At 44.8% G+C, this 13,048-nt stretch overlaps 1 protein-coding gene across 3 annotated transcripts in view; it reads left to right on the top strand.

The window, feature by feature from the left end:
* The window catches only part of UBE2E3 (ubiquitin conjugating enzyme E2 E3), a 181,881-nt gene extending 172,695 nt beyond the window's left edge, over positions 1 to 9,186 (top strand). For all 3 annotated transcript variants that reach the window (XM_069225450.1, XM_069225451.1, XM_069225452.1), the window contains exon 6: positions 8,570 to 9,186. In XM_069225450.1, the coding sequence (XP_069081551.1) occupies positions 8,570 to 8,667 (98 nt within the window). In that variant the 3' untranslated portion in view covers positions 8,668 to 9,186. The remainder of the gene's footprint in view (positions 1 to 8,569) is intronic.
* Positions 9,187 to 13,048: the final 3,862 nt, after the last annotated feature.

The following is a 13,048-nucleotide window of genomic DNA, read 5'->3' as shown; positions in this document are numbered from 1 at the left end:
CATCTTCATCCACGGTACCCCCGGATAAAGAGAGCAGGCATCTAGACTCTCTGGGGAGAAAGATATGCGGGACGGCGGCTTCGGCAATGAAAGTCTCCAGTGCATCTGCGCTCCTGGGCAGGTCTGATCGTTCACTGTGGGACTCTCTCAGTAGATTCACAGAAAAATTGCCCAGAGAGGACAGACAAGATTTCCAGGAGATACTGCAAGAAGGATGCCTGGTATCCAACCAGGTTATCAGCGCGGCAGCAGATGGGGCGGATTTAGCTGCTCATGGGTACGCGCATGGAATCTGTGCAAGGAGATCTTCCTGGCTGAGGCTCACTGGTTTGAAACAGGAAGCACAACAACGCATCCTGAATCTCCCATTCGCCGGGAACTCTCTATTCGGTGCCCATGCAGACGAAGAAATGGCCCGCATGAAGACTGAGGTGGATACCATGAGGGCGGTGGGCCTGGAAAGAAAGAAAGATTTCAGGCGGAGGTACAGGCCGTATGACAGGCGACCTTTCCAGCAGAGGGTTCAAACCCCTCATTGGTCTCAAAGGTCACAGCAACGACAGGGACGCCCTCTTTTTCAACGGAGGAACACAAGGGAGCGAGGGTCAAGTAGACCTCAACAGTCCACTCCGAAAGCACCCACCAAGCAATGAAATCTCGCTTCCCTCGACACTGTACACCACTCCGGTGGGGGGAAGTATTACAGCTTATCTTCACGAGTGGCACTCTATCACAAGAGACAAATGGGTGCTCAATATTGTCGAACATGGCTATTCTCTTCTTTTCAAACAGCCTCCACCACGCTTGCCACCAACCAGAGACAATCCATCTCATCTCAGCTTGGTACGCAAGGAGGCTCTCGCCCTCCTAAAAAAGAATGCCATAGAAAAGGTTCCACCCGCACACAGAGGACAGGGGGTCTACTCCCGTTACTTTCTAGTGGCGAAGAAGGGTCGAGAGGGCGTTTTCAGGCCAATTCTGGACCTACGGCTGCTGAACAAATACATAAGGAAGCAGAAGTTCAGAATGCTAGCGCTTCACCAGATTTTCCCTCAACTGCATCAGGGAGACTGGATGTGCTCCATCGACCTGCAGGATGCGTACTTTCACATCCCAATAGCTCCCAAACATCGAACATTCCTGCGCTTCCGAGTAGCGTTACAGCATTACCAGTTCAGAGTTCTACCCTTTGGCCTGAAATCTGCCCCAAGAGTTTTCTTGAAATGTATGGCAGTGGTGGCGGCGCATCTTCGAAGACAAAGGATATACATATATCCATACCTGGACGACTGGCTACTGAAGGCTTCTTCTCCGGAGCAGGCGAGAAGCCATCGGGACATTGTACTCGGAGTTTGCGAAGCTCTAGGTCTTCAGGTCAATTACCAAAAGTCAACCTTGATTCCAACACAGAATCTTCACTACCTAGGAGCTATCATAAACACAGAACTCCAAAAAGTGTATCCTTCGGAGGAACGACTATCCTCAATAGACAGGAAGTGTCAGGACCTGTTGAGAGCCAACGCACCTACGGCGCGTCAGGTGACATCGCTGCTGGGCTCCATGGCATCATGCATTTTTATTGTCCCAAATGCCAGACTCCACATGAGACCCCTCCAGGAGGCATTGGAGACCAACTGGAGCCAAAGAACAGGTCGCTGGGAGGACACGGTGCAGCTACAGGCGGTAGCACTTCAGTCATTAAGATGGTGGATGCACAGACCTCACCTGTCAGTGGGTGCTCCGTTTCACCAGGTGCTTCCATCCGACACCCTAGTAACGGATGGGTCTCTTCAGGGATGGGGGGCTCATCTGGGTCCCTTTCAAGCGCAGGGTCTGTGGTCAGACAAGGAAAAGCAGTACCACATCAATCTGCTAGAACTCAGAGCGGTCCATCTGGCTCTCAAGTCTTTCATACCACTAATTCAGGGGAAAACGCTCTTAATACAGACGGACAATACAACCACGATGTATTACTTGAACAAACAAGGGGGAACGAGGTCCCTACCCCTATCGCAAGAGGCCCAAGCGATATGGCATTGGCTCCTGGCCAGAGGAATGTCAATTACAGCAGTTCACCTGCCAGGTCAGCAAAACCTGGAAGCAGATTTTCTGAGCAGACACCTAGAGGACGCTCACGATTGGGTCCTACACGGCGAAGTCGCAGAATACATCTTCGCGCAATGGGGTCGGCCTCAACTGGATCTCTTTGCAGACGAAGTAAACAAGAAATGCCCAGACTTCGCATCCAGGTTCTACCGTCCGGGATCTCGAGGGAATGCCCTTTTGATCGACTGGTCAGGGACATTTCTCTACGCTTTTCCGCCGATTCCCCTCATTCCGGCAGTAATCAGCAAACTTTACAGATCCAGGACCAGAATGATTCTTATAGCACCACAATGGCCCCGACAATTCTGGTACACAGATCTCCTCAACCTGTCGGAAAAACCTCACAGGAGGCTGCCGTGCATACCGGATCTTCTGAGCAGAATGGAGGGCAGAATTCTACATCCCAACCTACCCTCTCTGAGCTTAACAGCATGGCTCCTGAATTCCTGCAGTATGGGCACCTAGGGCTCTCACAGGAGTGCATGAACATCTTGAAAGAGTCCAAACGGCCTTCCACGCGGCGTTCTTACGCTTTTAAGTGGAAGAGATTCTACATATGGTGCTGTCAGCCAGGTCATAATCCCATACGGGCGCAGGAGGATGTCATACTGTCCTATTTGCTTCATCTAGCGAAGTCCGGTCTGCAGGTATCATCTATTAAGGTACATTTGTCTGCTATTACAGCCTATCGCAAGTCACCTTCTCAGGAATCCTTCTTTACGAAACCTGTAGTCAAGGATTTCTTAGAAGGTTTGAAGAAAGTTTTTCCGCTCATTCGGAGACCTTCTCCTCCATGGGAACTGAACATAGTCTTGGCAAAACTTATGGGCCCTCCTTTTGAGCCTATACATAAGGCCTCTTTACAACACCTTACGTGGAAGACGGCTTTTCTAGTGGCCATTACTTCAGCGAGGAGGGTCAGCGAAATCCAGGCCTTGTCTTCCAAAGAACCGTACACGGTTTTTCATGACAATAGAGTGGTTCTACGAACTCACCCATCTTTCCTTCCGAAGGTGGTGTCAGAATTCCATATCAATCAGACCATATCTTTACCGACTTTCTTTCCCAATCCGGAGACTCCGGCAGAGAAAGCATTGCACTCCTTAGACTTGAAAAGAGTGCTGAAATTTTATCTGGATAAGACAAAATCGATTAGACACTCTAACCGCTTGTTTGTAAACTATGGTAATTTGAGGACAGGAGAGGCAGCATCTAAGTGAACAATATCAAGATGGATAGTTTCTTGTATTGTTAATACTTACCAGCTAGCTAATAAACAATTACTAGCGCGGCCTAGAGCGCATTCCACAAGGGGAAAAGCGGCTACTGCTGCCCTCCTTAACAATGTTCCGATATCTGAGATTTGTAAGGCTGCTACATGGAAGTCTGTCCATACGTTTACTAGACACTACTGTTTAGACTCAGATGCAATCTCACTGCTTGATAGTGTTGGAAAGATTTTTGCCAAATTGATTCAGTCGCGTCTAGACCAATGGCTAGAGGACGGAGATTTAATATCAACACACCAAGCTGGTTTTAGGAGAGGCCAAAGTACAACAGACCAACTTTTTAAGCTAAACATGATCTGTGCTAAATACGCCACCCTTAAAAACAGTCCATTATACCTGGTCTTTGTGAATCTCCAAACAGCCTTCGACAGCGTAAATCGCCAAACATTATGGCAGCTATTGTCGGACATGGGCATACAGGGAAAAATCTTAAGGCTGCTAATTCTATTGCACACAGGAAACACTGCCAGGGTCAGATATTTTACGAGAAATGATTATACGGCCAAAATTCCAATTGAGCGAGGTGTAAAACAAGGCTGCGTTTTGGCCCCAACCTTATTCAATTGTTATATAAATAAAGTAAGTCAAGTTTTGAAGGAATTAAATCTGGACGTGCCAAAACTAGCCAATGAAAGTATACCTATCTTGCTCTTTGCTGATGACGCCGTATTACTGGCAAGAACAGAGATAGCAATGCATGGTCTACTTAGGGGCTTCGAATCTTTCTGTACCTCAAGGAGCATGGTAATCAATGAGGGGAAAACAAAGTTTATGATTCTCAACCAAAAACAGACGTTGCAATCGACTTTTAGGGTAAATAATAAGCCTTTGGCCCGAGTGGCCTCCTATGATTACCTGGGCTGCAGATTAGATGAAAAACAGACATGGAAACCACAAATCTACAAAAGCAGAATTTCCTTGGCCCAACAAGCCGGAGCAGTACTCAGATTTGCAAAGGCTACAGGCAATCACTCCGTGAGCTCCGCGCTGCTTGCATACAAAACAAAAGCAAGAGCCGCAGCACTTTACAGCGCAGAGATCTGGGGATTCAGAAAGATTCCATCAATACAAGTAACCGAGAACAAATTCTTACGCCAATTACTTTGTCTAGGTAATGCTACACCAATGAACGCAATAAGAATTGATCTACAGATGAGAAAGGTTGAGGACTACATCGCTCTGGCTCCAGTAAGATACTGGATCCGTATTTGGACAAAAGAGGCTCTCAAACCATTCAGAGACGTACTTAAGGATATCATGAAGCTGCAAAACCATCGGAAACTCCCCTGGTTCAAACATATTTCAACTATCCTGGCTGCTATTGGCCAGGATGACTTTTGGCTCCATCCTGAAAAAATCGGAAGGCCTAGTCTTGCTGTCATAAAAAAGGCATATTGGGAGCGAAAGACAGAGATTATGTGCGAGTCATTTAGCCCTTTATTCAAGCGGTATATTTTGTTTAACCAAGAGCTTAAACCAGCAATATTCATAGACAGTATTTATCCGGAGGAAAAAAGGGCTCTCTACTTTAAATTCCGTATGGGCACACTACCAGTGACAGCGGTGGTCAACAGATGGCAATCCGCTCCTCCGGGTAGTTTAGAATGTTGTCCATGTCTTCATGGTGGTCCGGAAACACTTTCCCATTTCCTTTTACTATGTCACTTTACGCTCAGACTCCGTAAATTGTACCTTCGTCCACTTTTCAGAACTTTCGGAGTTAGGAAGTGCAAGGAGGCGGAAGCGCTATGTATGCGTTCAGATGAGAAATACATTGTGACAAAGGTCTCAACTTATATCTTAGAAGCATGGAAATTACGTCTATCAATGCACCTACAGTTGGCACAGGCACAATAGCCTATGTTATCCCGTACCTATTTAGCTTGGGAAATCGGTGCAGGGCAATGTAAACTGGGTTAGGCCTCGGTCTTTTATTAAATGGCTGGAAGGCAATGCAAGGCCCCAAATGACTCGTCCCATAATAAGACATTTTAAATATTAGATTCATAATGTTTTTCTAGAATAAGTTAAGTTTTTATGTAAATTATGGTCAAATCAGGTTTTACGATAATGCATGGTAAATTGGATACATTTCGGCACATGTTAAATCAAAAATTCAAGCATAGTTCCTTTTATTGAGATGTTTTTATCTTAATGTGATTTTTATTGAGTTCGAGGGATTGATATCTATTGTGTGATTATTGTTAAGGCCGGATAGGCTAATAACAATTAAATAAATAAATGGTAAATGGACTCAGATGCAAGAGCGGATGCCCAAGTGGGGCAGGCCTCTCTAAGAAATCTATTTGCGTAAGACCTATCTATTCCTGCACTTCTATCGGACAGTCCGCTGGATTTAGGGATGGGCTTGCTAATCTATTCAATGTTTATGACTATTGATGAGGATCCCCTGGAAGAGAAGGATAAGTTACTTACCTGTAAATCCTAGTTCTCTTCCAGGGGTATCCTCATCAAAGTCATAAACAACCCACCCTCCTCCCCGGACGCACGTCTCCTAGAAGTGCAGGACAGACTGCATTTTGAATCAGTTATACAGATTGTCACTGTAAAAAAGAACTGACCTAACTGTGAACCAACTGTCACCTTTCCTTCACCCCTGAGGCATGGTGGGATACTGGAGGTGCTCAGGGTCTTAAAGGCACGGTGCCAAAGTTTTTATGGTTCTCCTGTGTTAACCTTCATGCAGCCTATTGGCTAAAAATGCTCCATTGTTTTTCAATGCAGTTTTTTCTCTTTTTCTCTAGAGTTTACTGCTGCTTACTTCCCTAAGCCCAGTTTTGGGCGCTTGGGTAGACATTTATTCTCTATTGTAATTTTATAATATAAAAAAAAAAAAAAAAAAAAAAAAACTTCATAGAAATAAAGCATTTTAGCCTGTTTTAACATTATAGCCTGCATTGCTGTTTTACACATGTATAATATGTGTGTATTTTATATATGCTCCGGGGTCCCCGCACGGGGGCGGGAATATTCAATGTTTATGACTTTGATGAGGATACCCCTGGAAGAGAACTAGGATTTACAGGTAAGTAACTTATCCTTATTGAATATACTGTAATTTCAAACTAGTCTTTTCTGATCTCTAGAAACCTGCGTCCCCTTAACAATACCCTTTCATAAACCATACAAACCTTTACTACTCCTCAATGCTACCTTTCCCTGATCCCTGAAAACCCCTTAATGCTACATATTCCTGAACCTAAAAATCTTTTACCACCCCTTTAATGCTATCCTTTCATGAATCCTAAAAACCCTTTTACTATAGCTTATTGGTACCCTTCCCCGAACCCTCAAAACCCCTTAATGCTACTTGAACCCTGAAAGCTGTACCCCATAATGCTATCATTTCTTGAACTGTAAAGACCCCTATTGCCCCTTAACACAATCTATCCCTGAACCTAAAAACATTTTTACCCCCCCCCCCGTAAATGCTAACCATCCTTGAATCCTTAAACTTCCTTAAAGATGCCCCTCTCTAAACACTACAAACCCCTAACTATACTTTAGGGCTCCTACTATCTCTGAAAGCCCAACAACGCTTCCTTGAAGCCTAAAAATCCATTACTACACTTTAATGGTTCCAGTCCCCGAACCATACAGACGCCTTACTTCGCCTTACCCCTCACTTAGAGACTCAGCCTGCTTAAAGCAGGGGGATGCTAAGGGTTAAATTCTGGAAGGAATTGGGTTCTCGAATTACTGATTCCCACTGGAATTCCTCATTTGTAAGGCAATCCTCAGGGTCTCACGTGTGATTCATGTTATTTCTGTCACCATCTACCTCTCGGCAGCTATCAGTGTCCTCTTGAATTGGGAACTCTGTGGAAGAGTTACCAAGTGATATCAGGAACTTTGTTATAAGGTCCTTCGTTGGTATCGAGAAACAAAAACGCTTGCCTTTTTAAAGATTTGGAAAAACGTTTTTATTGCATAAGTGGAAGCATTTTTTATGAACAATTGAACTTTGCTGCATTGCCATTTGGGAGAAATGAATGTCACCTCCTTAATGGAGTCATTTACAAAATGTTGGATGTTTTGTTCTATGGTGCTTATAGAAGCGAAACGCAGTGCTTTTCTCCTAATGCAAAAATGGCGCTAAACGCACTGAAAACCACTTTCCACACATTTCATCATATTTTTACTGTTTCCCCACATATTCTAAATTACCACCAAAGTAGTATGTTTGTGAATAATACAGTACACCAAGTATTAGTGCATGACTTCTAAATTTTTCTTAATAACATCAGGGTAAGGTGAACTTCTTTTTTAGGTCTGGCTTGACAGCGCAGATCTCAGAATTGTGTTTTTTAGCAATTCTTTAAAATATGCATAGAGTAGACTTTGGCTTGGCTCTGCGCAGAGTATTATTCTCACCTCATCTTCTGGAGATATCATTCTGCCTTCCAGGAAGTGCTTCCATTAGAATGTACTGAGGGTAGTCTAAATCTGAAAAATAAACCATGTTGTTTGCCACATTAAGTTCTTTTTCTCCTATATAAATTCTACACAGAAAGCAATATTTTTGCGTTTTCTCTGCATTAGCAAAGCCTGAAGGGTTGGGTTTAATGTGAGAAGCAACATCTGTGCATTCAATGCTTGCAAAGAGCATTTGTAAAATGCCTGTGTTTCCATTTGTCAGTACTTTAAAGGTCGACCAGTGGCTTTGCCACAGCTTTTTCTAATTTTCTGCATCTTTACCATTAGCTCCCTGTGAAGCTCTCTGTAACACTTATACACAAGCGAGGTGCACTCATTTAGGATTTAACACTCCATCAAAAGTGGATAGGTCAAGTACGCGGATTGTACCTCTAAAGATCCTTGTTGTGTCTAGGCTGCATCATAAAAACTTGAGCAGGTAGGGTGGTGATTTGGAGGGACTCACTTAGACGGAATACTCGCTTTACACAGCTTTCTTTTCACTCAAGTCAGGTTTTTCTACCGACAACACAATGGTACCATGGCCCATTTAGTTGGTAAACCAATAAATATAATCGAGTCCCCATAAAGGGTCCTTTTTCCTATTCGAAATAGTTTGTTTGTAATTGACAAATATGCTAGTCCTGCTGTAATACTGCATTTTTGCTACTGGAAGCGTTGTTTACTATCATTTTTTTAATTAAACATTTCCTGATTTTCTGTTTTCATATTTCTAGCTGATCCTCTTGTTGGAAGCATAGCCACCCAGTATTTGACAAACAGAGCAGAACATGACAGGATAGCAAGACAGTGGACCAAGAGATATGCTACATAAATGGAACAACCCCTCGTGCAGTGTGAAGGAGCAGGAGGCACCTTTACAGTGTGCAACAGATCTTTATAGCCTATAAAAACGGACTTCTGTGTACATGTTATACTGATTCTACTCTGCCTTTATCCTGTGAAGGCTGGGATACTGCCCATAAAAGGTAAATGCTATCAAGAGTAGAATTTTGTAGATGTAGAATAGTTATGTTAAAATGCCTACTTGCAAGTCTTGCTTCTTTGGGATATCAAAATGTATTTTGTGATGTAAAGGATACTGTTCCTGAAGTCAACCAAATATTATGGTGCATTTTAGCCTAATTCATTATCTGTATGAAGTTATAAAATGTAGATGTAGATTATTAGAAATTGTCATTTGTATTAAACCCAGATCTTGTTTCAATTATGTGATACATGCTGTTGCAAAAACTGTTTTATCTGTCAGTTTGTACTGAAAGGATTTAATTTCCCTTTGTAGCTCAAAGAGCCCCCAATATATCACCCCAAACACAATAAACATGTTCGCTAACGTGTGGCTTTTTATCTCTCATTCAAAATGTTTTTTTTTTTGTTTGTTTTTTTTTTAGTTTAAATGCCTTTGGCGAAGGGTTGGGAGGATGTACGGAAGATGAAGAACAGGGAGGGTTTCTGAAAAACTTCAAATTATTTGGATGCTCTTTTGATATCGACAATGAGGTGTTGCATATCAATATATAGTTTAATGCAGTATAATGTATAAACTATGTGTACACTTTCAAGGTAGAGTGAGTGTCCTGAATGTATTTCACACAGGAGCATAGACGCTGCATTTTATGTTTTTCCCAGAGAATATATTTGCAGAAAGTATAAGGTCCTGGCGAGAGCAATGGTGGAAATAAAGGAGCGGAGGAGAAGTGGTTAGATAAAATCATAAAGATATTGTGCTTTCTAAAGAGGACGCCCATGGCGGGCAATAAGACTATTGATCGGATACGATGTGAAGTGCACTTTATCATTGCAGCATCCAAGTGAGTTAGTGATTGAGGTTCTGAACTATTATGGTAAATATTGTGTCCTAAATAAAGCATGTCACTGTCCTAAACGTTATTAATAAAAGCATAATGTAATACAGCTTTTACCCAGATTGGTGTCTCCCATTGCAGGACTATTGACCTCGGTTGAGAAGGTGAATGTTTAGTTTACTACTTTGAGTACTCAAACCATCCCCTGAACGAGCGCCCACTACAAAACAGGATTATAGGCCACTGTGGTTTCTGGTTTTTCCATCGGTTACCTACTCTGCCTCCCATTCATGCACATGTTCCGCACTGATTGCTGTTTTTTCAACATTATTTATATGGGTTTATAGAGCTACAAACCCTTTAGATCAGGTATTTCCCTGCTTCGTGTTGAGGCATTTTCAACATTTCCATGGTTTCAAGTTTGCTTTAATATAGCCTTAGAACCCGCCGTAGCGGGCTCTACCGGCCATTAAAGACCCGCTCCCGCGTTAAAGGCCCAAGCCGAAGGCGAGGGCCTTTAACAAGGGAGCGGGCCTTTAATGGCCGGTAGAGCCCGCTACAGCAGGTTCTAAGGCTATTAGAACATTCTGCCACTCAGGGCAGAATGTTCTATTAAATAAAACAAATTCCACACAAAGCCCAAGGGGATTAGAATCCCCTCTGGCTCCGTGAGGCTTTGTTCACAGCTTTTGCTGTACAATGGGCCGATACAGCCAGTATGTCCTTCATTGGAGATAGGCCAGAAATTCATTTAACACACAGGCAACACAATTTAAAGCCATTTAACTACAATGCATATTAGAACATTGGAATGTTGGCGCTGAGGGCTTTTACCAGACAGTAAAAGCCCGGAGCACTCGATTGTTTTCAGTGGAGCTGCCAACATTCCAATGTTCTAATATGCATTGTAGTTAAATGGCTTCAAATTGTGTTGCCTGTGTGTTAAATGAATTTCTGGCCTATCTCCAATGAAGGACATACTGGCTATATCGGCCCATTGTACCAAGAGCTTCTGTGTCTGCTTAAATCAGGATGCTCTTTCAAAAACACCCAGGAGTTTTTGAAGTTGACCTTTACTTGTCTGAGAAAGGAAATTACCATTGTTCTGTGAGTCCCAAGAGAGGGAGGAAAGTCCTTGCTTTTTAGTATATATCTAGCCTTCCAGTCATCCATCTCCTATTCTATTTAGGATCAGTTTGATTCATTTATTAGTTGGTTAGCTTTACATTACCGCATATACTTAAAAAAGAAACAGTAAATATAAATGACAAACTTGAGTAGTAGCCTACAAGTAATATAGCCTAATTACATAAGTTGAATAAAGAACATACGAATCTTGGCAAAAACAGGATTCATTTCTTTGTTACACTCAAATAATTAAAAATTACTCTTGTCCTAGTGGATCAAAATCATACAGAATACCTGTAAGAACAAGCACAGTGGTATTCCAGGAAGAAAGCATTTATTGCAGGAGACAACCCCAGGACCAGCTGCAAAATCGATCTCCGGTCAGTACATGTAACATACCGCTCACATTCTAGAAGCAGCTGGACCCGCAGCTAACACTACAACTGAAGAACAAGGCATTAGAACACTAAAATACTGTTTCTGATGGATACAACTACCTGTGGATTCCTCACCTAATGAATTCTCCCATGGCGCCAGCATTCAACGGAAATCTTCTTCCTAGTCTCTGCATGTCGACGAGGACGTCACTCTAGCCCACGCGACGCCGTCTGACGTCATACAGGCAATAAGAGGTCCTCGACGACGTGCCGACGTCAGTTCCCTTTTTTCCGTGCATTCGAAACGGTTATCTTCGAGGGAGCAACTGTTACTTTCGTGGTTACAGTGTATTTTTTGCTGCGTAGTCCTTCGCTGCAGTAATAATGTCGCAGAGAAAGTCGGGTTTTAAGCCTTGTCGTGAGTGTGGGGGCAAGATGTCAGTTACGGATCCTCACTCCGACTGTCTTTGGTGTTTAAGCTCCGACCACGACGTCTCGACTTGCGATTCATGCCAGCACATGAATCCGAAGGCCCTCAAGGAACGTGAGGCGAAGTTGTTTATGGCGAAGTCGAAAAAAGAAAAACATCATAAGAAGTCTTCTTCGCCAAGGCATCGGCGTCATCGAGACTCCCGGCGCCGTAGAGAATCACGGCGCCATTCGAGCAAGGAGACTCGTTCCAGGTCTTCGGATCGGCGCCGGAGGACTTGGGAGGTCAGTCCCACGGTCACGCCGCATCTATCGACGCCGTTGCCCTCTCCGGCGTCACCGACTTCACCTGGACAGGCGTCGGTGATTGAAGTGGTGCAGCCTCTGGTGTTGTCCCCGGCGTCGCAGACGTCGAGGCCGGCGTCGGGGTCGCCTTCGATACAGGCACCCCAGTATCCGGCTTTTCCCACCCCTGGAGCCGATAGTACCGCATTCCTAAATGCGATGTATACCATCTTCCAACGGATGGCTCCAGGGGGTGCTCCGGCTGGCCCTTTGGCCTTTTCATTGGGTGATCCTGCGCCTCTACGTCCGGCACCCTTTATGCCCTTTCTCCCTTTTGGGAACGTGGGCTCGGCACCGGTGTCGGCGCCGGTGGCCGCTCCGGTGGCTTCGGAGGGATTGGCCCCGGACATTTCCATCCCGTCGACGTCGGGATTTCGTCCTGTGACTCCGGTGGGTCCATCCGCTCCGAGTGCTCTTTCATCGGCGCCGAAGTTACCTGTGGCGCCGGACGCGGCGTCGGTGGCTTCTGAAGATCCGCGTCGAGCTTCGGCTTCGGCGGAGGCATTGTCGACTCCGCGTATCGAGCAGAGGCTTCATTCGAGGAGACGTGCTCTCCGTTTATTAGAGGAGCAGGAGTACCAACGAGTCCTGGAAGAAGGAGAACTAGAGGACTCGGGTGATGGACTGCATGGTCTAGATACAGCCAGTGGGCTGGACACTTCCCCTGAGTGGGATCTTTCGTCTCCAGGGGAATACACGGAGGAGGCTGCTTCCTTTCACGCAGTGGTACGGAAGGTAGCTAGTTTTCTGGACCTGCCTTTGCCGGTGGCAGAGACAAAACAGAACCTTCTGACAGAGGTGCTTCATCCGGCCTCAGCTGCGGCAGAGCCTCTATTGCCCTTTAATGACGCTTTGCTGGATCCGGTGCTAGAGGTGTGGAAGAGACCAGTATCTTCCCCAGCGGTTCATAGAGCCGTAGCCAGGAGGTATTGAGCTGCACCAACTGACCCTGGCTTTCTTTCTAGGCACCCTACACCGGAGAGCTTGGTGGTGCAGGCCTCCTGTTCATCCAAATCAGCGCCTGGTTCTTTCCCGACGGTGCCTGGGGACGGAGACTCGAAGAAACTGGATGCGCAGTCCAAGAAAATCTTTTCGTCCTGCAGTCTGGCGT

Source organism: Pleurodeles waltl, chromosome 3_1 (genome assembly GCF_031143425.1).
Source record: "Pleurodeles waltl isolate 20211129_DDA chromosome 3_1, aPleWal1.hap1.20221129, whole genome shotgun sequence".
NCBI lineage: Eukaryota > Metazoa > Chordata > Amphibia > Caudata > Salamandridae > Pleurodeles > Pleurodeles waltl.
Note: the sequence above shows the minus strand (reverse complement) of the source record. Positions and strands in the feature narration are given on the sequence as shown.